The sequence below is a fragment of the Gobio gobio genome (assembly GCF_949357685.1).
Source record: "Gobio gobio genome assembly, chromosome: 1".
In the NCBI taxonomy this organism is placed as follows: Eukaryota; Metazoa; Chordata; class Actinopteri; order Cypriniformes; family Gobionidae; genus Gobio; species Gobio gobio.
The window spans coordinates 73,510,539-73,537,201 of record NC_137097.1 but is presented as its reverse complement, the minus strand read 5'-3'; the positions used below and the strand labels follow the sequence as shown (position 1 = coordinate 73,537,201).

Here is a 26,663-nt window from a genome sequence, read left to right as displayed (position 1 = left end):
GAATACAGCAAAGGATATCAAGAAAAGAGCACCATCATCTAGCAGAAAGTTTCAGCTGTTTGGACTCCAGATTCCCTCAGGTTTGGCTTTTATGTAGCCTATAATTATAATTATTCATTTAGCAGACGCTTTAATCAAAACTAAACATGATTCCTAGGAAATTACGAGAAGGTTAATTTTGTCAGAACACTCTCAGAACAAAGCTAAAGAGATTCTGGTTCGTTCTGGCGCTAAAACGTGTAAAAAAACTAGAAGCACTTTTTTTTCATAGTTTTCAGTCACGAGACTGTCGCGGAGCCTTGGAGGGCAAAACCGCCATAGAACTGGCAAATTTCCATCTTAAAACAAAAATATGTGAACAAGATGCACGTTTTGGGCCCTTATGATCCATATACAGCACCTGCTGCAGTATTTCAATCACTGAAAACAGCGGGACGATTTTAAAACGCTTAATAAACACAATAGGGTGAGTTGCACCAATAAGGATTAAATGAAGCAAAGTTTAAAGGATTTGTTGATATGGGTTTTATTTTAAATCGAGTCATTGCACCACTTTACTTTAATTAAACACAGATTAATTAGGCAGTAAAACCGTTAGAAGAGCTGATCAAGCAGCAGACGGAGGTGAACTGAAGACAGGCTAAATAATCCTTAGTGCAACCCACCCTTAAAGTGCTGTAATGAACTAAAACAGGGATATTAAAAGATCAAATTCAGTTTACACCTTTTTGATGATGCATACTATATACAGGCGAGTAGATGAGGCAAGAATATGAACGCAAAGTGTTTTCTTTATAATGGGTTTCGATGGGGAAAACACCTAATGAGAAACCTCTTGTTGCACTAATATTCTGTGTTCGTCTGCTTTCCTGTACAAAGTATGCAACATCAATCAGGTGTATATTTAATATCACTGTCTTACCGAATTAATACTGACTACAAACCTGGTAAAACTGACTGCGGGCAATGGAGCTTGTTTTGCCCTCCAGGTGGGCGTTCCTATGCGTGACCACACGTGAAAACTATGGATAGCCTACATTGATGATGCACCATCCAGGCATCTGAACGCAACACGTGGAATGAATCATGTTCCTCCAAAAGAAAGCTATTTAAATGCCATAATAACGCAGTGCGTTCAAAACGAAAGTGAAAGTGTGATTTCAAGACGTGTATGGTAACGAAGCTACAAATAAACGGTCTAGGATAACCAATTTAAACTTTAGTCTACGAACCTAAGGAAGAATTTGCGCCAAGGTTATTTTCGTAAACGAAAACTGAAACTAAGAATAAAAATATTGGTCAAAAAACATTTTCGTAAACTGTAATAAATTTTAAAAATCATAATGAAAAACTAAACGAAACTAACAACTCTTACTGAAAAACTAACTGAAATAAAATAATTATTAGCAAAAATAAATATTGGTTTCGTAATTAATAAACTCTCTTTACTGTGGCGGAAAATCTGAGCTGTAGTTGTTGAGGGAGTGTCTGTATATGGCGCTACTGCGCGTGAAGTGAGCTGAGCAGACAAAAGTAGGGAATACCAGGACACACACACACACACACACACACACACACACACACACACACAGCATATACACTTCATTATTTAATCACACCGTCTTCACAACAGTTTGTGTTGGCTGTAGTCAGATGGCAATGCCTACATTGTACTAGCCTAATGAAGAAATTATTTTAAATAAATAATCTTTTAAATGTTTTACAATATTTCATCTTTAATATGAATGAGTTTGTCTGGAATTTATCATCTTTACTTTTATATTTTTATGTTGCATTTATTTGGTTCTTTGTTCAATTTCCATTCACCATTGTTTGTCGTATAGGTCCTTAGGTGAAGACCCAACTTTATGCATGTTTTGTAAGATTCCCCTCTCCGTTAAACATATTTTGTTGGACTGTCCTGGGTTAAAACAAGAATGCTCTTTTATCAAGTTATTTCACTTAAGGACTTATTTAGAAAGATTATACATGAAAAGATTGTGGATTTTTTTTTTTATCATAAGTTTATTTAAAAAATCTTGTAAAATATGACTTGTCGTGTTTGTTTGCTTGGTTTTATTGTGTTTATGTATATAATATTTGTATTTTTGTAATATAATTTTTGCCATGAATATAGCCTTAGATGCTGACATGGCATTAAATAAAACAATCCGTATTCTCTTATTTTATTTGTATTATTAAGATATCTGCACAAGAGTTAACTCTAATCTGTGCAAACATTAAACTTTGCTGAAATTAAAAATCTTGATTTGGTCTCTACACTTCGTTCTGGTAACTCTGCTAAACTATCGCAGAGTTATTGGAGTTATTATAGCAGATATAACTATAAATTTTCCATTTGATGAAGATCAAAATGACGATGGGGGCGGTGTCATGGTGGGCAAGAGATGTCACCAGTAGCCGTGGCAGCAAGAAGCAAGTGCATTCTGGGAGTTGTTGTCTTTCATCCACATGAGACAAAAATACATTTTCTGTCTTTTCTCAGTCTAGAAGGCACCAAATACAAAAATAATTTCACATTTCTACTACATAAATGACCCAAATTTAAATACACATTCATCTTTCCAGCGCTGAAGTACCCCTTTAATGTGAAAACAGAAGACCAAATTCAGTAGGCTATACACCAATATTGATGATGCACAATATACAAGCAAGCGAGCCCAGATTAGAACCTGATCATAGGCAGAGGGTGAACCAACTCCAGGCCAAATTTAAGATAAGCCCAAAGTATTCTTCTGCGGTCCGCGTTATGAAATTTGCATCATCAGGATTGGCCAGGGACTACCACTCACACAGCCCGTGTACAGCCCATTGTGAGAGTGCAGACGGTGCATTGCACTCGCAACTGCACGTGTGAGTGATTTGAGTGCACTGTAAAGCTGCTTTTGAAACAATCTGTATTGCATAAAGCACTATATAAATAAAGGTAACTTGACTTGTCTTGCTGTATGCTGAAACTGTTACAAAATAAAACATGTTAAAATATTCAGGCTATTTATGCTGAGAAAAAATAAAAGTAAATGAAATAAACTAATAAATAATTAGTTGTCATATATTTAAACATTGTCTCTCATGTAGGATGAATGGTTTGGGGAAAATTGATGGCAGGAAGAGCTGTGAACCTGACAAGGAGCTGAGTACTGATGTGAATATGAGAAGACCAGAGTCATCATATAACGGTAATTTAATATCGATGTGTAAGAACAACAATTTACATTTTGGAAAACATCAATGTCTTATACATTAAAAGCATATTCTAAGATTTGTTTTTCTATGATGAAATAAGTTCTTATTCCTTTAACTGTTGCAGGAGCAGAAGCAGCTGTGGCAGCATCTGCAAATGCAGCAGCAGGAGAAGGAAGGGCAAGTCTACAATCACCACTATCTGCAAAAACATGGAAACAAACAGCATTAAAATCCACAGTAATAATGGCACTGACAGTTGCAGTAGTTGCAGTAGTAGTAGATAAGGCAGTAACAACAGGAGTTGATGCAGTAGCGGGAGCAGCAGCTATATGCACTTTAAGATCATTATGGGAAGCAGAAGTGAGAGCAGTAGCAGCAGAAGTGGGAACAGTGGCAATAGGAATTTGCATGCATAACTCCGCCCCACCGTGTGGGTATATGTGGAAGTATGCTGGCAACGTCGCATTATGTTTACCTGCTGAGGAGCCAAGACTCCCGGCCATTTCAGCGGTACAGCGGATGTGGGAGAGGGACGTTACGCCTCCGTTCCCTCCTCAGGGAACGAGGGCTACATACGTAACCGAGACATTCCCTTTCGTTCAGTCACTCCGAGTAACGTCAGTGACTGATGAATGGGGTCCCAATACAATCACGGCACTCGGCAATCTTCCAGTGCCCTGCGTAAGTGCGAGTACCCTGTCGTAAGACTAGTACGGACGAAGACTCCCACTTATCACAGGAATACCAAGGTACACTGGGAAGCATATTCCAGATGGAAATATGCACCAAAATGCCTACCAGTAGGGAGTACCCGCTAAGGGCTGCATATGGAGAACTCTGGGGTTCCAGCCGTAGATGGATTTTTAACCCCACTATGGCAAGGGCTTGCCAAGGGAAAGACACCTGCTCAAGGAGGCTTACGGTGGAGATGCACGTGTGGGGGTCACCCGGAGGGGAACCATGCACAGAGAGGCACCTGGCCTGGGCTCGAGAGGGCAGACTTACTGGTGTCGGCGTCGACAGTGCTGGAGGAGCTCAGGGCTTCCGGAAAGCACACCTGAGGAAAATATTGCACGTATCCAGTCCGTGGAGTGGAATGGCGAGCAAGCAAAGACACCTGAGCCTAGTCCATTACCGGCCACTAGTAGAGGCGAGTACATAGTCAGACAGGCTCCACTCGTGGAGATTGTAGAATCTTGCGAATGTGTTCGGTGTTGCCCAGCCTGCAGCTCTGCAGATGTCTGTTAGCGAAGCGCCATGCGCTAAGCCCAAGAGGAGGCAACACTCCGGGTGGAGTGAGCCCTAACCCCAAGGGGGCATGGATGCCCCAGCGCCTGGTAAGCCAAAACAATGGCGTCCACTAACCAGTGAGACAACCTTTGCTTTGAGAGAGCCTTTCCCTTCAGCTTCCCACCATAACAGACAAAGAGCTGGTCTGAGGTCCTGAAACACTGCGTCTACGGAAGCGCAAAGAGCACGTACTGGACAGAGCAGTGCCAAGGCTGGGTCTGCCTCCTCCAAAGGCAGCGCTTGCAGTTTCACCACCTGGTCTCGGTGGGAACCTTGGGCACATATCCGGGCCGGGGTCTCAGGATCACATGAGAGTTAGCCGGCCCGAACTCCAGGCATGCTTCATCAACCAAAATGCCTGCAGGTCCCCTACCCTCTTGACGGAGGCCAAAGCGGTCAGGAGAGCTGTCTTCATTGACAATAACTTAAGATCGACTGACCGCAAAGGCTCAAAGGGAGGCCTCTACAGAGCATCTAAGACTACTGCAAGGTCCCAAGGGGGCACGAGGGGAGAACGAGGAGGATTCAGTCTCCTCGCTCCCCTCAGGAATCTGATGACCAGGTCGTGTTGACTTACCTTTCTGTTCTCCAAGAGGTTGTGGTGGGCAGATATTGCGGTCATATATACTTTAAGGGTGGAAGGAGACAGCCTTCATTCCAACCCTTCTTGGAGAAACGAGAGCATGGACCTGATCGGGCATTTCCAGGGAACACCAGGTGACGAAGAGGTTCCACTGCAACGCATAGGCGTGTCTGGTAGGCTCTGCCCTAGCGGAAGTGATGGTAGCCAACACCAGAGGTGGTAGGGTACTCAAACCTGCCGCGTCCCATCCAGGAGCCACACGTGGAGGTTCCAGAGATCGGGATGCGGGTGCCATAGGGTGCCCCGTCTCTGAGAGAGGAGGTCCTACCTCAGAGGAATAGGCCAGGGAGGGGCTGTCGCAAGGAGTAAGAGTTTGGGGAACCAGGTCTGGCCGTGCCAATACAGGGCGAGCCTCTGAAATAGTTTCAGTGGAACCGCACCCTTGCTCTCGACGGAGGCAAGTCAGCAGTGACTGCGCGCGCTCGCTCGAAAGATGCGTGTACATGGCGACCGAGTCGATGTCCATACCGAGAAAAGAGATCCTCTGCGCTGGGAAGAGTTTGCTCTTCTCCCAGTTGATCCGAAGGCCCAGACGGGCTAAGTGTTGGAGCACTGAATCCCTGTGTTCGCACACCTGCTCTCGAGAGTGACCCAGGATGAGCCAGTCATCGATGTAGTTCAGGATGCGAACCCCGTGCTGCCTGAGTGGCTCAAGGGCTGCCTCGACAATCTTCATGAAGATGTGAGGGGACAGAGATAGATAACATGGCTGTCAACTCTAGGTCAGATCGGAGCAGTGCTGGCACACCCGAAGGCGGAGCACAGTCGAATCGTCATCCCCAAAGGACTTCAGCCCACCTTGAGATGCGGAAATCAACATCCCGTTGCTATCTGGAGTGTGAACAAAATGAACAGGACGTCAACAGACGGTCCTGCCGCTTCAGTCCAAGCACTCACGGGTAGCGGTGTGCGAGAAGGGGTGTGGCCCGAGGAATGATCGTTGGGGTTCTTTATACCACAGCACTGCCTTCAGGCTTCATGTTCCCCCAAGTTGAAAGTCGCTTTGGATAAAAGCATCTGCTAAATGCATAAATGTAAATGTAAAAGGTCACCCTGGCCACCAGCCAAAGTACCATCTCTCTCGGAGACGGTAGATTGGGGTGTGGCAGAGGGGACTTTCTCCATTACGGAGGTCACTGAGACTCGACTGCAACATCGCGATGGTAATGTTCCTGCAGTGGGAACATGACACATCAACAAACACTGCCCGAACGTGCTGAAGCCCTAACACGTCGAGCAGTGTTTGTGCCCATAGACAGCAGCGGAGATTGATCGCACCCGGAAGGGCGCGAAAAAGACGTGCCACACGCAAGCTCTTTTTGTGAGAGGAAGTGGAGCGTCGCTCCATGGCCCAGAGGTTTTGGAAACTGCTCTTTTTTGAAAATGTGGGAACAGAAACAAAAAATTAAACACAGGATTCTCCACCAGGGGAAGGAGCGGTGCATTCACTGTCTCCTGGAACAGAGCATCTCTCTCTCGGCCACCTGTCTCAAGGCGGCTTTGATTAGATTAGATTAGATTCAAGTTTATTGTCATTACACAAGTACAAGTACAAGGCAACGAAATGCAGTTTAGGTCTAACCAGAAGTGCAATAGCAGCAAGTGCAGGATATACAGTGGTTGCGTAAGTGCAGAACATGGAAATGTACTGAATATATATAAATATGTATAAATAGAGAGATGGTTATTACTATAAACAGAACTGAATTTACAGGTGAATATGTACTATGAATATAATATACAGATGGCTATTACTTTAAACAGAATTTTACAGATAGAGGTATACAATAATATGTTAGGCAAGATGAGGAATATAGCAGTGGATTAAGTTAGTGCAATAAATTATGGACAGAGTTATCCGAAAAAAAAAGTGTAAAAGTGCAGTGGAAAGTGGTTGCATATTGCAGTTAGAAGTACGGTGCAAAATGCAAATGTAAACATTTGGTACTATAAATACAGTCGGCAGTGCAAATGAGCATAATCCAGTTAAGATATGGTGGTGCAAAATGCATAAGTAAACAGTTGTTACTGTAATAAACAGTCGGCAGTGCAAATAACAAAGTGAAGGCAGATGTGAGGTAGGAGAGTTAGCGGTTTATGAGGGAAGTGGATCAACAGGGGTTTGAGTTCAGTAAAGAGACAGCTCTGGGGAAAAAACTGTTCTTAAGTCTGCTGGTCCTGGTCCGGAGGATCCTGAAACGCCTGCAGGAGGGCAGGAGAGAAACCAGTCTGTGGGCTGGGTGAGAGGAGTCCATGAGGATGCTGCGAGCTCGATGCAGACAGCGTTTCCTCTGGATGTGCTCGATGGCAGGTAGTGGAGTCCCTGTGATGCGCTGGAGAGTTTTCACCACCCGCTGCAGTGCCTTGCGCTCTGCAACAGAGCAGCTCCCATACCATACTGCCACACAGTTGGTCAGGATGCTTTCTATTGCGCAGCGATAGAAGTTCACCAGGATAGCCGTGGAGAGCTGATTCTTCCTCAGTGTCCTCAGGAAGAAAAGGCGCTGGTGAGCCTTCTTGACCAGGCTGGAGGTGTTGGTTGTCCAGGACATGTCCACCGAGATGTGGATCCCCAGGAACTTGAAACTGGAGACACGCTCAACAGCCATTCCATTGATGTGGATGGTGTCGTGTGTGCCTCGACTCTTTCCTGAAATCCACGATGAGCTCCTTCATTTTGGTGGTGTTGAGGAGCAGGTTATTATCAGCGCACCATGTGGCCAGGTGCTGGATCTCCTCCCTGTAGGCGGTCTCATCGTTGTTGCTGATGAGACCAATCACCGTAGTGTCGTCCGCAAACTTGACGATGGAATTAGATCCATACACAGGCTTGCAGTCGGAGGTGAAGAGGGAGTAGAGAAACGGGCTTAGCACACAGCCCTGTGGTACACCAGTGTTGAGTGTGATGGACGTGGCGCAGGTGGATCCTGATCAAACATTCTGGGGTCTGTCAGTTAGGAAGTCCGAAATCCAGTTACACATTGAAGTGTTGATGCCCAGGTCTCCAAGTTTGGCTATTAACTTGGATGGGATGACAGTGTTGAATGCTGAGCTGAAGTCAACAAACAGCATGCGTGCATAAGTGTTCTTATGGTCCAGATGGGTGAGCACAGAGTGCAGTGCCATGGAAACTGCATCCTCTGTGGTCCTATTGCTGTGATAGGCAAACTGGTGTGGGTCCAATGTGGATGGTAGAGAGTCTTTTAGGTGTTCCAGGACCAGCCGCTCAAAGCACTTCATAACGATGGGTGTGAGTGCTACAGGGCGGTAATCATTAGGGCACCTCGGGCTAGAGTGTTTCGGCACTGGCACAATGGAAGTGCGTTTAAAGCATATTGGAACAGCTGCTTGGGCAAGAGACAGGTTGAAAATGTCTGTAAAAACCCCAGCGAGCTGCTCCGCACATGCCCTGAGAACACGACCAGGGATGTTGTCTGGTCCAGCAGCCTTGTGCGCGCTGATCCGGCTCAGTGCCTTGCAGAAATCTGTGGAGGAGTGTGTGATTGGTGGGTGGTCAGCTGAGGGTTTGAGCTTGGTGGCAGTTTCTCTGTTGTCTCTTTCAAAACGAGCATAAAAGTAATTTAGCTCGTTCAGGAAGTTGACATCAGTGGCTGCGGGGGTGGACCGGGTGGGTTTGTAATCACTGATGGCCTGAATGCCCTGCCACATGCTTCGAGGGTCAAAGTTGGAAAAGTGTCCCTCTATCTTTTGCTTGTAGCAGTGCTTGGCCTTTTTGATGTCCCTCTTCAGGTTTGCTCTGGATGTGCTGTAGGCTTGTGCATCTCCTGATCTGAAGGCAGTGTTGCGTGACTTCAGCAGGAGTCGCACTTCCCTGTTCATCCAAGACTTCTGATTTGGGTATGTGGTGATCTGTTTCTGGGTTGTAACACTGTCAATGGTGGTATTGATATGATCCAATACAGAGGAGGTGAATGAGTCAATGTCCATGTGAGCGCAACTGGTGGCTTGAGAAGCAAACATACTCCAGTCTGTGTTTAGAAACCTTTCCTGGAGTGTGGAATCTACCCCCGCAGGCCACACCTTGATGGTCTTTACTGATGGCTTCACACGGTTGATGAGGGGTGCATATTTGGGTGTTAGAAACAAAGAGAGGTGGTCTGACTGTCCCAGGTGGGGGAGGGGTGTTGCAACGTAAGCTCCAGCCATGTTTGTGTAAACATGATCTCGGGTTTTGTTTCCTCTGGTGTGGCAGGAAACATGCTGGTGAAACTTGGGTAACACTGACTTTAAGTTTGAGTGATTAAAGTCACCTGCAACAATATACGCAGCTTCCGGGTGATCAGTCTGTTGTTTACTGATGGCTGCGTGAAGTTCTTTCATAGCAAGCTTAGCATCAGCATCCGGGGGAATATAGGCTGCAGTGATAATGGTGGGAGTGAACTCCCGCGGTAGATAAAACGGTCTACATTTAACCATGAGAAACTCAAGGTTAGCTGAACAATGACTCCCAACAATAGCAGAGTTTGTGCACCAAGCTTTGTTAATATAAATGCACAATCCACCGCCTCTGGTCTTACCGGAGCCATGTAACGTTCTATCCGCCCGGAGTGTGTGGCGTCCCGCTAGCTCAATAGCGGTGTCCGGTATTCCGCTGTTTAACCAGGTTTTCGTGAAGATTAGGACGTTACAGTTTCTTACTGTGTGTGATGCTGAGTCGAATCTCCTCCATTTTGTTCACTAGCGATCGTACATTATCAAGGAAAATGCTGGGTAAAGAGAGCCTGTGCGGTGATAGCATTAGCTTAGCATGCAGTCCTCCGCGCTTCCCCCGCCTTTGTTTATGATCACGCCGCCTCCTGCGAGCACTTCCGCCCGGCCGGGTAGAGTGCACAGCCTCGGGTGTCCTAGCGATCTGAGGAAGGAGTTGAAGATTGTCCATAAAACTGTCGGAAATTCGCAAACCAATATCCAAAAGCTCACAACGGGTGTACGATGTAAAGGCACAACTGTTCTGTACGAACAGACCCGAGATGAACAAGAAAAATACTGCATAATTGCAGAATCTGGAGAGAACCTGAGCCTCGCGATGTACACGCGCCGCCATCTTGGTATAAACTGTCCACTTTAAAGTGGACTTTGCTGTCCACTTTAAGGGTTTCAGCACTGGACAGGCTGCATCGCCTTCCGGCAAGTGGCACGGGCTGGCAGAATGCCTCCGGTCTTCCCTGAGCCAGTGCAGCCGCGAGAATCCTGTGTTTAATTTTGTTTCTGTTCCCAAATAAAAGTTTCCAACACCTCTGGGCCATACTGGCTCTGTGCTGACAGAGTGATGCTCCGCTTCCTCACTCTCAGCCCCACCCTCATTCGCCATGGATGGGGACGCACTGCCTCATCTGCCTTTCGAGGGCACACTGCCCCCTCACGCCTCCCTAACCAGGGAGGGACGAACAGGGGGCCAGCCTGCTGTGGCTTGGTGGCAGTATCACGCTGGGGCAGGATGTGCTTTATGGCCTCTTTCTGCTTCTAGACTGCAGGGATCTGCTGGGCGAAGTCCTCGACAGTGTCGCCGAAGAGGCAGGCCCGAGAGAAGGGGTCGTAGAGAAAGTCAACTTTGTCGGCATCCTTCAGCTCAGCCAGGTCCAACCAAAGATGACTGTCCTGGACCACCAGAGTGGACATCATCATCCACGCCATGATTTTCGGCGGCTAAAGGTCGAGGTCAGTCTCTGTGCGTAACTCCTGCATTAACACCGGCTCAGAACTACTCTTGTGCAGCTCTTTGAGAGGTGACAGGATGGCCATGGGATGCAGGGTGGAGGCGGCCTGTCCAGCCATGGAGTAAGCTTTAGCAGCCAAGGCTGCTGTCGTCTTATTAACCTTGGATGGTAGACGTGGACGATTCTGCCAGGTGGCAGCACTTTGCGGGCACAGGTGTACCGCAATTGCATGCTCCACCTGTGGAATGTCCAAGTAACCCTTGACAGCCACGCCATCAAGGGTATGAGAGTGGAGGAGGCAGAAGAATGGCTTTGGGCAGTAAAACTCATGCCTCCATGTTCTCGTGCCTCCATAAGGAGAGTTCCGACCGCAGCACCAACATGGACATCGATTTGCAATGAGAGCTTGCACCATTCACAAATGCTCTCTCAGCATGCTGTTTGCCCAGGCATGTGAGACAGCGATCATGGCTGTCAGATGAGATCAGGAACAACCTCATCCAGAAACATGGACGAAAAGACATCTTGAAAAAGACGCTGATCGTTCATGCTTGCTTTTGTAAGTATGACCCATTGCTTTTTTCAAGGGTGAGACTCTTAATAGCAAAGAAAATAGCTGTTTTTCCTCTCTTTAGAGAAAAAAAAAGCACTTTTTTCTGAAGGTGATCTGGAAATGTGCGATCGCTTTACAACCGCTCGTCTACTGTATGTCTTTTTGTTGCCTAAATCAGACTAAATCATTAAGACAGTCTTTGCCACCATCTAATGGCGTAATAATGTAACTTATGTTGCCGTCACTGATCTATATAGAGAACATTTATATAGATCAGTGGTTGCTGTTCGCGGTCGGTGACTATTTTTCTGGTGGAAGGTGACTTTACTTCATGGAAGTTGCATTGATAAATATAATTTGGCTGTAATATTTATATTGTGCGGTTTTAAGAAAAGCAATAAGCCCCGTTAAAGATTCAAGAAGCCATGGTTCATAAGGGGAAGCATTTTTCCATCACTTTTTTAACAGTGAGAGATCTCAGGGGAACAATGAGACCTGCATAGATAGAACTAAAGAGAATGTTCTTAGAACTCCAGAACATAGACGAGTCCAGGTAGAGCCTGGCCCTATTTTTTATGGGCCTGGCCCCAAGCTGCACAGGAACCAACCACAAAGCAATCTCATCATAGAATGTAATAGCTAAAACTACTTTATGTGCCAGCAAATACCTGTGCTTAAAATCAAGATATGAGCAAGGGGTCGCGAATACAGGATGAATAAAATACATATCAAACAGGCTCCTACAGAACCAATAAATGTATTATTAATCAAAATATTATTACAAGAGCATTGTAAGTAATAGTAGATATACACCGCATTTATATCTATATAAATTAAATTTTTATATCTACAGTGAGGAAAATAAGTATTTGAACACCCTGCTATTTTGCAAGTTCTCCCACTTGGAAATCATGGAGAGGTCTGAAATTGTCATCGTAGGTGCATGTCCACTGTGAGAGATATAATCTAAAAAAAAAAAAAAAAAAGCAGAAATCACAATGTATGATTTTTTAACTATTTATTTGTATGATACAGCTGCAAATAAGTATTTGAACACCTGTCGATCAGCTAGAATTCTGACCCTCAAAGACCTGTTAGTCTGCCTTTAAAATGTCCACCTCCACTCCATTTATGAATCCTAAATTAGATGCACCTGTTTGAGGTTGTTAGCTGCATAAAGACACCTGTCCACCCCATACAATCAGTAAGAAACCAACTACTAACATGGCCAAGACCAAAGAGCTGTCCAAAGACACTAGAGACACAATTGTACACATCCACAAGGCTGGAAAGGGCTATAGGGAAATTGCCAAGCAGCTTGGTGAAAAAAGGTCCACTGTTGGAGAAATCATTAGAAAATGAAAGAAGCTAAACATGACTGTCAATCTCCCTCGGACTGGGGCTCCATGCAAGATCTCACCTTGTGGGGTATCAATGATCCTATGAAAGGTGAGAAATCAGCCCAGAACTACACGGGAGGAGCTGGTCAATGACCTGAAAAGAGCTGGGACCACCGTTTCCAAGGTTACTGTTGGTAATACACTAAGACGTCATGGTTTGAAATCATGCATGGCACGGAAGGTTCCCCTGCTTAAACCAGCACATGTCAAGGCCCGTCTTAAGTTTGCCAATGACCATTTGGATGATCTAGAGCAGTCATGGGAGAAAGTCATGTGGTCAGATGAGACCAAAATAGAACTTTTTGGTCATAATTCCACTAAACGTGTTAGGAGGAAGAAGAATGATGAGTACCATCCCAAGAACACCATCCCTACTGTGAAGCATGGGGGTGGTAGCATCATGCTTTGAGGGTGTTTTTCTGCACATGGGACAGGGCGACTGCACTGTATTAAGGAGAGGATGACCGGGGCCATGTATTGCGAGATTTTGGGGAACAACCTCCTTCCCTCAGTTAGAGCATTGAAGATGGGTCGAGGCTGGGTCTTCCAACATGACAATGACCCGAAGCACACAGCCAGGATAACCAAGGAGTGGCTCTGTAAGAAGCATATCAAGGTTCTGGCGTGTCCTAGCCAGTCTCCAGACCTAAACCCAATAGAGAATCTTTGGAGGGAGCTCAAACTTCGTGTTTCTCAGCGACAGGCCAGAAATCTGACTGATCTAGAGAAGATCTGTGTGGAGGAGTGGGCGAAAATCCCTCCTGCAGTGTGTGCAAACCTGGTGAAAAACTACAGGAAACGTTTGACCTCTGTAATTGCAAACAAAGGCTACTGTACCAAATATTAACATTGATTTTCTCAGGTGTTCAAATACTTATTTGCAGCTGTATCATACATTGATTATGTCTCTCACAGTGGACATGCATCTACGATGACAATTTCAGACCCCTCCATGATTTCCAAGTGGGAGAACTTGCAAAATAGCAGGGTGTTCAAATACTTATTTTCCTCACTGTATATCTAATAGATATAAAAAATCCTTTATACCTGCTGCTATTAAGTTTTTAAATGATTTATTATAAAAGTGTGTTATTTAATGTGTATTTGTGTTGCTGTACGAAGCGTAAATGAATACTGCGGTCTACAAAAAGAATCGCCTTTTAGGAAAATAAAGTTAACTCAAGATACACTGCTGCTTTTTAACATATTTCCCATTATAAATTATGAAACAGCTTGGTTCGTTGCTCTGTTGGGTCGATCCAACCCTCCTCCTTGTCACACAAAAAGATTGAAGAGACAAGAAGAGAAGAGAGCAAAGAAGAGAAGGACAGAAGACCTCAAGAGCCAGAGGAAAAGAGAGCCAGAAAAAAAGAGAAAGAGCAACAGTTCCAATCTTCTTTTATATATTCCTTGACCATGTGACTGAAACCAAATGTATTCATTTAAACTGACCAATCAGACCAAACTTCCCCCACTGTAAAGTTGTGACACCCATGTGGCCTACATGCCTCTCTATTGTCTTCCAGATGGCCCTTCTGATAAAGAAATGGGGGTTGACAACAGTAAAGCAAATTTCTTTGTTGGATTTCAAATATCAAATATCTTTGATTATTTTAAATTCTTTCACACTCAAACTAGAGGAGGAAATGTGCATTCACATATTCTGCTAAACCTATGTCCAAGTGATATTTTCAAATATAATTTTAGCTTGCTTGAACATTTCTGCTGAATTAAACACATTTGTATTGCGTTTATGAGCTGTAAAATGACACTACATAAAGTAATGAGGTGATAAGGTAAAGACATCAGTATAGAGGTAGACAGTTTGCTCAGCCCTAAAATGTATTTCTGTATTTCTCTATCTTTAATCAGAAAATTGAAGTTCAAAACTAACCATTTTTGCTGTCTAGTTTCGATAAAGGCAATTTTTTTCACTGTGGAGAAAGACCACACTGATATTTAACTTTTGAAAAATTATAATTTAATGAATATTTATGTTTTCATATGTAATTTGTAAACACCATCATAATTTCTGCAGACAGAAGAATGTCCACAGTCAGATGAATCTCTAATTACAGATGAACTTCCGCTGGCAGATGAACCCCCACAAACAGAAAAAGAGCAATCTCCTATAATACCAGGTAAAACATATTTATTTATTTATTCATTTTTAAACAATTTATCTAGGAAAATTTAATCACTGAGACAGAATTAGTCATATCATTGTTGGTGTTAGTGCAAAAACTGCTGAGTATTAGTTCCAACTCAAGATCCCTTCCTGATTCAGTTGCCTTCACTCAGTCCATTGGGGTGATGCAGTTTCTGTAACTAAATCGGTCTGATCTCATTCTTTTACCAATATTATGCATTCTACTTGGGCAGGTGCCCAGTGTCACTGAATACTCACCTTCTCTGGCTATTGGGGAAACTTAAAAATCTTTGGTTCTTCATCTCATAAACACTGATTATTGCAAAAGAATGTGTTTGAATGGAATTCATTGACTTCCATTGAATGTGTGGTTCCCTTTCGTTCAGTCACTATGATTTACGTCAGTGACTGACGAATGGAGTTTCGCTTAGAAGCCAATCGCCTTCGAGATCTACAAAACTAGCCAATGGCATGAGAATGGTAAATGGATGGACTGCATTTATATAGCGCTTTCAACAGACCCATGGCCACCAAAGGGCTTTACATATTGCCTCAAATTCACCCATTCATACACCGAAGGCGGTGTCAGCCATTCAAGCTCTTTGGGAGCAGCTGGGAGAATGCCATGGGTTTGCAGAATTTTCATAGCACAACTCCGGCCCACCTTGTGGGAACATGAGCGGCAATCTCGTATTATGTTTCTACTTCGGAGCAGTGTTCACTTGCCTTCCTGAGCTTCTCTACTCTTCAAGACGAGTGACTCTCCAGAGTGTCGCATTCCTGTCTGATCTGTGCAGTGATCTCGCACAGGGTGAGTGTTCTCCCTGGGCGCTTCGGCATTTCTGCAGAGCTTTCTCCTCTCCAAAAGAACTACACATGGCAAGTCTTTTTCAAGATGTCTCACCCATGCGTTTCTGGATGCGGTCGGCTGGTTAGTCCATCTGACGAGCATGAACGCTGTTTGGCTTGTGCTTGGGCCTCGTGCACACCAAGTCCTACTCGTCCTACTGCGGGAACATTACCATTGCAGTGTTGCGATCGAGACTCCATTATCTCCGTCTAGGAGGGAGGGTCCCCTCTACCACACCCCAATCTATCACCTCCACAAGAGGGGATACTTTGGCTGGTGGTCAGGGTGATCTGAGGGTTACGGTGTGGGCCAATTCGACGAACATTCCTTGGGCCACACCCCCCTCTAGCACATTGCAACCCGAATGAGGTCGCTGGTGTTTCCCGTCCTGGGCCCAGTGTCTCATTCGGAGCCCTGGCAGATGACACCATGTCGATCGCCGCATCACAAGGTGGGCTGGATTCCTCCGGAGATGAGGAGTCGGCTGTGCTGCCTCCCCCCAGGAGTCCCAGCACTGCCCGAGTCTGATCCGGCGCTCACAGCCATGCTTGCCCGGGCAGCTTAGAGCATCGGGCTTGAGTGGAATCCTCCGCCATGTGGATAGCGTTCAAGGCTGGACGATTGGTATCTGGGGCCAGCCCATGCTGAAAGCGCATGTCAGCCCCCAGTGCCCTTCTTCCTGGAAGTGCACGAGGAGGTGTTGAAATTGTGGAGCCATTGACCTTTCACGATCGCTCTGCAGTCTCTTCCGCCTTCACTGCTCTCAATGGTGGTGCAGTGAAAGGGTACACAGGGGTTCCCCTGTTGAGCGTTCTGTTGTGATGCAACTGTGTCCGCAGAGCGCTTCGACATGGCGTGGTGACCAAAAGCACCCATCCAAAGCCTGTAGGGTTACATCTACTTTTCTACGAAGACCTATAGAGCCGCGGGCCAGGCCGTGTCCACCTTGCATACTATGGCCATCCTTCAAGTCCATCAGGTAAAGGTGCTCAAAAACATGCACAAGGGCAATGCTGACCCTGCACCAGAGATGGGCATAAATACATGGAAATGTATTTAAAATACAAATACAAAATACTGTGTGGAAAAATGTATTTAAATACAAATACAAAATACTGTGTGGAAAAATTTATTTAAATACAAATACAAAATACTGTGTGGAAAAATGTATTTAAATACAAATACAGTATTTTTTATTTTGAAAATACACAAAATACATGTGAAATTGGCAATTCAGTTCATGTATCCCTATTAGGCTGAAATCTATCTGGGCCTATTCATTAATAGGTTTTGTTCTAATGTCACAACAAGTCACAATTTCAAGTTTACTGGGTTTAACTTGATTATTTGGTTAGGGTTTAAGAAGTGTAGGCTACTAAAAAAACTTTCCCATGTGTCCTCAAAATGACCAGCAACCTAATCAGTTTATATGTGAACAAAATCCATTTATTCACAAACTTCTCATGAGACGAGTTTTTGAAAAATTCAGCAAACTACTTCCAAACCATCAAAAAGCAGCAATGAAAGGAGAACAATTACAGAGTCACCCTGTGTCGTTTCACAGAATTATACAACGGAGAGCACATCAATCATTGCTTTTTTGAGAAATGCGCGCAGTGAGCAGATTCGCGGCGTAGAGCCATGCGAATGGCGAAATTATAAACAAGACTTCAACCAGTGTTGCCAACTTAGCAATTTTGTTGATAGATTTAACAACTTTTTAGACTACCTTAGCAACTTTCTTTTCTAAAAGCACCTAGCAACAAATTTAGCAATTTTTAAAATTTATTTGGCAAATTTTAGCAACTTCTGGAAAGTGACTCTATTCCAAACAACACACATACAATCTAGCTCAATAGGCCGAATGGTTCATTCATAATTCCTTAAGATCGCTGTAGAAATGTGGAAATTGCTATAAAAACCGGAAGATCTTTTAGGTAGCATATTTACGGAGCCCTGCATATGACATGCAGAAAAAAACTAGTAGGCTAAATCGTGTGGACGGTTTAGAAAATCGATTAGTCAATTTTGCGCACAATTAACTTTTTTTTCTTGCATGTCATGTGCGGGGCTCCGTACATATTAACTAACACATTGCTTTAATTTATTTTACAAACAAATCTAAATTAGCATTTCAAATAATATCTACGCATTAGATAATGGCGTAGTTTTGCCTTGCGATTACGTAATGACGTCATAGCGCAATGTCACATCGTCATTTAGCAACTTTTAGCAACAACTCGATCTGCCTTTAGCAATTCCCCTGAAAATTTGTTGGCAACAGTGGCTTCAACTACACAAAGCTAAAGAGAAAGCGGCAACTGTGTGCTGATTCCACCGCTTGCCGCGTTACAAAGGCCTTTAAGTCAAAAGTGTAATGTGCAAGTGTGAATTGGAATTTCCTTTCGCAGCAGTTATAATAACAAATCAAATTACACCCAATAACTAATTCGCCCTGGCTTCTTTTTCCACTCCAACATTCAAATTATTCATGTCCACTAAAAGCTGCACAGATATATGTGCTTACCCCGATAGGCCTATCTATAGCTGCGTTTCCACCGCAGGAACTTTCCCCAGGAACTAGGAACTTTGGGGTGGTACTCAGTGTGTTTCGACCACAGGAACCAGGGTCTAAATGAAGTTCTGGGTAAATATTTCCCCCTCCGAGCGGCCCTATATAACCAGCAAAAGCAGCACAGCTTGCATCTCATCCACTTGTTATTGTTGCTGACAGTGTCGCACAAAGATTATTACTGTCCATCGATGACTGGGAGGAGCAGTCGCACCGCACGCAGTCCTACATCACCGGACTAATTTGCCTAACCTTCTCGGTACTTTAGACCGCAGTGGAAACGCAGACAGCAGCAGGTCTGGGGGAAAAAACGTTCCTGTAAAAAAAGTTCCTGGTACAAAATGTTCCGGGTTATTTCGGTGAAAACGGGGCTTATGTAAATGATTTAGAAAAAGTTCCATCGATTCACAATTTATATCATCGCTACAAATCTACGATATGTATTGTCATATGATATCACCCATCCCTAACATGCAGTAACGTTAATGCTTCAAACACATTTGACAAGCTATCAACAAGTAGAATTGACCATGACATCCTTATTCCAGAAAAGTTGTGCATGAATGTTGGGGTTGGGTGGAGGGGCGTGTCTGGTCTGAACAAGTTGATGCTTGAAAACAGCTCCTGATAAAGAGGTTGACTAGCTCAAAGTAATTTGAGTATTTTGAAAATACAAAAATACTTATCTTAAATGTATTTAAATACAAATTACATTAGATTTTTTCCAAAGGCTTTAAAATACAAAATACAAAATACTATTTTGTATTTCAAATATGTATTTTAAATACATGTATCTAAAATACTGCCCACTCATGCAAGAGCTGCGTACAGCTACTGACCTCGCTCTACAGGCGATGAAGGTTACCGCACGTTCTCTAGGTCAGGTGATGTCCACTGCTGTGGTCCAGGAACGTCATTTATGGCTCAACCTGGCAGATATGCGGGAGGCTGTGCGAACACGTTTCCACAACTCCATAACGGTGCGGCCTGCATTGTCTCTGCGGGTCGTAAAGGGTGATAGTGCGGACATTTGGCCAGCCTCGATGGCACCACTACAACTCATTTATATGCTAATACTAATTCACAGCCAGAGCTGTGGAAAAGATCTGCATCTCCGGTGTTTCTCGAACGACCCACCACTTTGATCTCACGTCAAGAGCGACTCCAGACGTTACAATGTTGTATAGCGAACGCAAAGTTAACTTTGACCTCAATACCTAAACTATGTCTGGTGAATAATTGGACACAAAATGTTGTTTTGAGTTGCAATATTTGATCTCACTCACTTGAAATTAACGTGAAACTTCCGCGAAGGAAAGTTTGCAGCAAGTGGCTTTGAGCCAAAGACGAACAAACAAGTTCAGACAAGACTATTAAGGGCATTTAAGGGATAATAATGTATATTCATCGTACACTTATTACACAGATTTTCTTTACCACATAAAAAATTACAGGGACTTATTGAATTGAGATTTAGGTTTTAAATCTTACTTGTTTTTAAAATGATTTTGTACAGCGTACAAAACAATCGTCCAGACAAGATGATCAGTAGCATTAATAGAAAAGTCCTCTGATTTCATTTTCAACACAATCAAAAATGAGAGAGCGCGTCCGTTGTGATGCATGGATGTGCGCTGTTATAATACGTTGCTATTGACAACGGTCTTTATAAGGAAGGAAATGCCACAGAATATAATCCTTGCTTAAAAAAGTGCATAGAGCTGCTTGTTTTATTTGTTGTTTTATTTTTCAAATATAAAACGTGTTGAAATGTTTTCAGTGTGTGTGGATCAGTTATTTTTGAACATCTCATTTTATCAAAACCGTGATAGGTGATAATCGTGATAATTTTGGTAACTATAATCATGAGATGAAGTTTTCATTCCGTCGCATCCCTCGGACAGAATTCGTTTTTTTTTATTTTATTAGTTGAACCCTAAAATTGCTGGTTTGATCTCAGCAGTTGCCTCCACCAGTGTCCTTGAGCAAGGCACTTTACTCCATGTTGCTCCAGGGGATTGTCCCTGTAATAAGTGCACTGTAAGTCGCTTTGAATAAAAGCGTCTGCCAAAGGCAGAAATGTAAATGTAAATTTTACAAAGTAGTGCTGTTTTCTCTTTCAGATTCACCTGAAAACACAGAGACGTGTGGGACAGGAAATCAAAGGACTGAAGATTTTAAATCAAATGATTCTATAAAGGTGAACATTCACAGAAATTCTTGTTTAAAAGACTTTTTTAAAAATGTTGCCTATTATCAGTGTCACTGCATGTAGATATCACCCATAGCCTAATGAAGTTCTGTGAAGTCTTAAAAAACATTTGGGACTGTTATAGTCAAGTTCATTAGCATGTTATAGGAAAATTAGTGATTATATATAATCTGACTCAAATTTAGCAAGATTTGGACCAATTTTGTAAGGTAAAATGATTTAAAGGTTAAGCAAAGTTATAATTGTTTAAGTGGTTTTATGACCAGTAGGTGTCCCTGTTCCCAAACTGCTCAGTGAATCTGAAATGGTGCCAAAATGCAGATTATTTGAATTAATAGATGATTTGATTATATGACAAAATTGAAAATGGTGGAAAAATCTAGTCAGGCACTGTTGAAAAAGTTATAATCTTAAAGCTATATGAAATTGTACTGTTGTTTTCACTATTGTCATGGTGTGAGTTCCTTAAATTGCAACCAAGGATGTTGAGAACCTCTTAAACTTAAGATAAACTTAAGAAAGCAATGACACAATCAAATCAATACTGAATGTGATTCCATGAGAAAATACAATAATAATATATTTATTTTGTCTGTTAAACAGAGAGAAAAGGACATTGGACAACAGCAGCAAAAGACTGAAAGAGATAACATAGAGCATCTGTTATTTCACAGGCTTCATCTTCACAGGAATGATAAACTAAGAGCTGGAGACATTCTTCAGATAACTGAACATTCATTACAGTCCCATGAATCCTGTGATGAAAAAGAGCTGGTTTTGAGTTTCATACAAAAACTACTGTTGATAAACTACAGCGCAAGATACATCCAAGTTAATATCAATGAACAGGATCATACAAAACAAGGAGACTCTGACCTATCTGAAGATAGTAGAGATATATTTGAAGCAATATATTTCTCTAAAGAAGGAGCAAGTCAATCTGATCGAATCCACCCGATGGATGTTCAGATGGCCGTGTTTCATTGTGCTGATGGTTTCCTGAAGCAGCTGATGGTCACTAAACTGTCCCAGTGTCAGTACGCTCTGCCTCTACTTGTTCCTGATCTACACAAACAACAGATTGAGTTTCCTCTCTGGACATTCAGACAAATCAAAAAGAGCTGGAAGAAAAACAACAATGGTGAAATCATCAGTCAAACCCAGCCGATCTATAAGGCACAAACTCCAATGGTGTCTTTCTTCAGGTTTGGCTCTGTGTCTTCATCCAAGTCTCAGCTGATGAACAGTCTGATCAATGAGAAACACAACACGTTCTTCCACAGGAACTGCCCAGGCAGCAGCAGAACCAGAGTCCTGATGGATGGAGTGGTGGAGATCGCCTGGTTCTGCCCCTCTGGGAAAAACACGGATAAATTCACTGACTGTGTTGCGTTCTGTAATCTACACGGGGATGCAGGAGACCATGAGAAACAACTGCAGATCCTCACTGAAATGGCCTCAGTCAATGTTGTTCTTCTACCACAACTTCAGAAAAATGACAGAAGTGCAGAAAAGATCCGGAACCTGTTCAGAATCACAACGCCGCTTATTTGTCTCATTACGGAACATGAATCTACTGTAAGGAAGATGAAGAAAGGGAAATTCAAGATTGGTCTGAAGGACAGAAATCAGGCAGATGTATCTGAAGAACTCAGAAGAGCCATAAATGATTGTCTCTCAGAATCATCTTCCACTTTCAGACTTGAAGACGTGTCCAAACACTCAGACATCAGAGTAGATGAGAAAGATGATGAAGAGTGCAGGAGAGGAAGAGAAGCAGCACAGACGATGATGAGTTTACTGGAGAATAAAGATCTGACAGAAATCAAAGAATCATTTCTGCCCTGTCAGGGGAAACTGTGGCGCCATTGGTGTCAGAAGAACAAAGAACTACATCGACCTCAAGGAGATGAGACAGAAATTGACATCAGTAGAAAAGAAACCGAGATTAAGAATATCCGTCAACAACAGCATGAATGTGCCATCAGTGAGTTTATGGAGCTCTTTATAAAAGTAATGAACTCAAATACTGCAAACAAGATGAAGTTTTTTATCAAATGGCTCAGAATCCTCCTGGATGAACACACTTCAGCTGACCTTTCTGCTCTACATCATAAGTGTAATAAAAAATGGTCAGCAGTTATAAAACTGAAAGAGAATCATGATGACCCTGAACAATTCAAAGCTGAACAAACTGAACTTGAGAGAATATCTGAGGATCTTCAAGCTGCAAACTTTGGTCTGGAGCACATCATGAGGGAGATCGGTCAGATCTATGAATCATGTTCCTCTGTGAAGAAGAACAAGAAAGACCTGCAGTTTAACTTCTCATCTCTCCCGAGTCTTGGAGCAGAGATGATGATCTCTGGATTTCCACTGGAGCTGATGGATGGAGATGCTGCTCATGTTCCCGTGATCTGGATCTCTGCTGTTCTAGATCAACTCATCCAGAAACTGGGAGACCAGAGAGTCTTTGTGCTGTCAGTTTTAGGGATTCAGAGCTCTGGGAAATCCACCATGCTCAATGCCATGTTTGGACTCCAGTTTGCTGTCAGTGCTGGCAGGACAACCAGAGGAGCTTTCATGCAGCTGGTCAAAGTGTCAGACGAGCTGAAAACACATATGAACTTTGACTATATTCTAGTTGTCGATACTGAGGGTCTTCGTGCTCTAGAACTGGCTGGAAGATCAACAAGACATCATGACAATGAACTGGCCACATTTGTTGTTGGTCTTGGAAATCTGACCGTGATCAACATCTTTGGAGAAAACCCATCTGAGATGCAGGACATTCTTCAGATTGTTGTTCAGGCCTTCATGAGGATGAAGAAGGTCAGGCTGAATCCCAGCTGTGTGTTTGTGCATCAGAACGTCTCACACATCACAGCTGGAGAGAAAAACATGGAGGGAAGGAGACGGCTGCAGAAGACACTGGATGAGATGACAAAACTCGCTGCTAAAGAGGAAGACAGTGATGCTGAATGTTTCAGTGATATCATTAGATTTGATGTTCAGAAAGATGTGAAGTATTTCGCTCAGCTCTGGGAGGGCAGCCCACCGATGGCACCACCAAACCCAAACTACTGTGAGAATATTCAAGAACTAAAGAAAACCATTATATCTCATGCCTTAAAGTCACATGGAATGAGGCTGACACACTTAAAAGTTCGTATTAAAGATCTCTGGGAGGCTTTACTGAATGAAGGATTCGTCTTCTACAGAGAATTTCTGAAGCTGATTTCAGCCTACAGGAAACTGGAGACCAAATACAGCAAGTGGTCCTGGAGTCTTCGCAGTGCCATGATGGAAACTGAAAACAAACTACACAACAAAATAGAAAATGAAGCAATTGATGAGGTTGAGGAAACTGATCTTCAAAGAGAACTGAAGAAGACAAGTGAAGAAGTGGATAAATCAATGTCTGAATTCTTTGAGAAAAACAAAGATAAAGATATACTGATTCAGTGGAAAACATCATTTAAAATCAAAATCAATTATGTTCAGGAAAACATTGTGAGAGAAACAAAGAGGAAATTAAATGAGATCCTTCAGCAGCGAGACATGAAGAAAGAGATTGATGCTCAGAGGACAAATCATGAAAACACTCTCTTTGAAAAGAGCAAAGAACTTGCCTTACAACTCAAAGATAAAGCAAATAATGAAGAAACACTGAAGACAGAGTTTGATTTGTTTTGGGAAAAGAGCGTGAGGAAGATAATCTCAGCCACTCCTCCAATCAAAGACATTGACATAATGAGAGATGTGAGAGAGCTTCTTCTTGACACCCATGGAAGTGTTTCTTTAGACCACTGGAGGGAAAGCAGAGATATCTTTACTGTGCCAAATTATTCAGATTACGTAAAGGTAAAGAAGTCCAGTGGATTTACAGGAGTTTTCACAAATGCCTACAGATCAACTCAGAATACGCTTGGTTACATTCTGTCTAAAGAGGATGAAGCCCAAATAAGATCATTAGTCACAGATGTTGTTCAGCATACAGACAAAATAATTCAGTCATTTAACATTTCAAAGATGGGCTACAACATCAGCTGCATTCAACAACTCATAGGTTACATCAAGGAAAGAGTAATGCAACATGAGGAAGGGTCAGTGCAATATGTGTTCAAGAATGAATTCTCCATGGATTTGGTTCTTTCCATCTGTAAGAAAGCAAACAAGACGATCACTGACCAACACAGACTGTTCAGGGAAGCCAATGATCCTGTAATATATGTAGAGAAGAAGAGAGAAGAGTACTATAGTATTTTAAAAAAATATCTCAATGGAGCCGCATCAGCTGCCATTTTTGGTGAGATCATCTGTCAGAAACTGAAAGAGCCCATTGAGCAGAGCGTCTACAAGAAGACGGCCAGAGATCTGGCAGCTGAAATTAGATCAAACTGTGAATCAATGAATGGAAACAGATCAAATCTAGAGAAACACATCCTGAAGACACTGGCAGAAGAGGAGGACTTTGACAAATACATGAACTACATTAAAACTCCCAAAGAATACTTCAAGAGTTTCATCAGAGATGAAGTCAGTCAATACATCAATGATAAGTTCTGCATCAGTGTTTTACCCAAGATGAAGGAGAACATTAAACTCCTGCAGCAGAAGATCATGAAAGCAGCTCATGAATCTACTGAACATGTTCAAGAGAACAGAGGAGATGCTGGTTTGTGGTTGAAGAGTTTCACACAGCATCTCTCAGATGTGCTGATCTTCTCTGAAAAAGACCTCAGTGGAGTGAAACATGATGATGTTGATGATTTCAACCTACTAGAAGATGTGATAAGACAAGAACTTTCTGCTATTATGTCGGAGATCAGCAGTAGATTCAACACAGAGACATTTGACAAAAAACTGGACCTTAAGTTCAGGCCAGATGAGCTTCTGATTGATCACTTGTGTCAGTGCTGCTGGGTTCAGTGTCCGTTCTGTGGAGCCATCTGCACCAACACCATAGAAAACCATGATGGAGATCACAGTGTTCCTTTCCACAGAGTGGATGGAATTAAAGGATGGAGTTATGTTGAATCAAATCATCTCTGTTCAGATATCTGCACAAATTTAGTGACAAGTAATAGAAAGTTTGTATTAAAGGATAAACGGTTTCCATACAAAAAATACAGAAAAGCAGGAGGGGTTTATGCAGACTGGAGCATCACCCCTAACCGCTCTGAACTGCCCTACTGGAAGTGGTTTGTGTGCAGATTCCAGAAAGATCTGGAAGAGCATTATAAAAAAACATTTGATGAAAGGAGAGCAATTCCAGAGGAATGGAGAAAGCTCACAAATCAGGATGCTATTGAGAGTTTGGATCAATACATTTAAACATATATAAACAAGCAGAGCACAATTAAACTTATTTTAAGCCAATTATTGGCATAACACAATATAAAATACAAACATGCACATCCAAGAGACAAAATATATATATTTTAAAGCTTTAATCTAGTTTTTTTCTGTTGTATCATTACTCAAAACATTATATCAAGGAAAGCTGTATTTATAATACAACAGCACTTTTTTATTTAACATAAATTTACTGGAACACCTTCACACTGAATCAAGTAAATTCCCGAGTGTTAAATGAACACTGCTCATTGTTCATATGGGAACCACCAGCAGGTGTTAAAGTAACACTGGAGCAGTGTTAGAGTTAATTAGATAATAAAGTGATTAATTGAGTGATGATTGATTTATTATTGAAGACAATGATGATAATGAGCAGAATCACTGAAGGAAAGAGAAACACAAGAACTACACCTGACTTCAGCCACAGTCTTAGATGAAATCAACTGAAAATACATTAAATCTCTCTCATTACAAACTTTTTTCCTTTCATTTGTCCACAGTTTTTGAGAATTAGCATGTTTATATGTTGAGGGTTTTATAGAAAATGTTTGGTCACCATTATGGTGACCTGCATATAGAAAGAGTACCAACTTACAAATACTTAGGAATATGGCTAGATGAGTAGTTAGCCTTTGATGTTTATATTGAGTACTTGGTGAAAAGACTTAAACCAAGATTGGGTTTTCTTTTTCGGCAAAAAAAAGAAGGGAAAAAAAAGCTTTTCCTTTGGAGCTAGAAGGAGAATTAT

General features: G+C 42.7%; 3 protein-coding genes across 3 annotated transcripts in view; 2 read left to right on the top strand and 1 right to left on the bottom strand.

Moving 5' to 3' along the window:
* On the top strand, nt 1–26,243 carry LOC307124579 (interferon-induced very large GTPase 1-like). Its single transcript, XM_079813912.1, has 6 exons — nt 1–80; nt 3,100–3,200; nt 3,332–3,384; nt 14,810–14,912; nt 20,466–20,542; nt 21,158–26,243. The coding sequence occupies exons 2-6, from the start codon at nt 3,101–3,103 to the stop codon at nt 25,889–25,891; spliced, it is 5,067 nt and encodes a 1,688-aa protein (XP_079670038.1). The 5' UTR covers nt 1–80; nt 3,100; the 3' UTR covers nt 25,892–26,243.
* The window catches only part of LOC307125338 (uncharacterized protein), a 500,360-nt gene that overhangs the window by 144,059 nt on the left and 329,638 nt on the right, over nt 1–26,663 (top strand). The window lies entirely within an intron of this gene.
* The window catches only part of LOC307122960 (uncharacterized protein), a gene marked incomplete at both ends in the record, with an annotated part of 765,959 nt that overhangs the window by 422,444 nt on the left and 316,852 nt on the right, over nt 1–26,663 (bottom strand). The window lies entirely within an intron of this gene.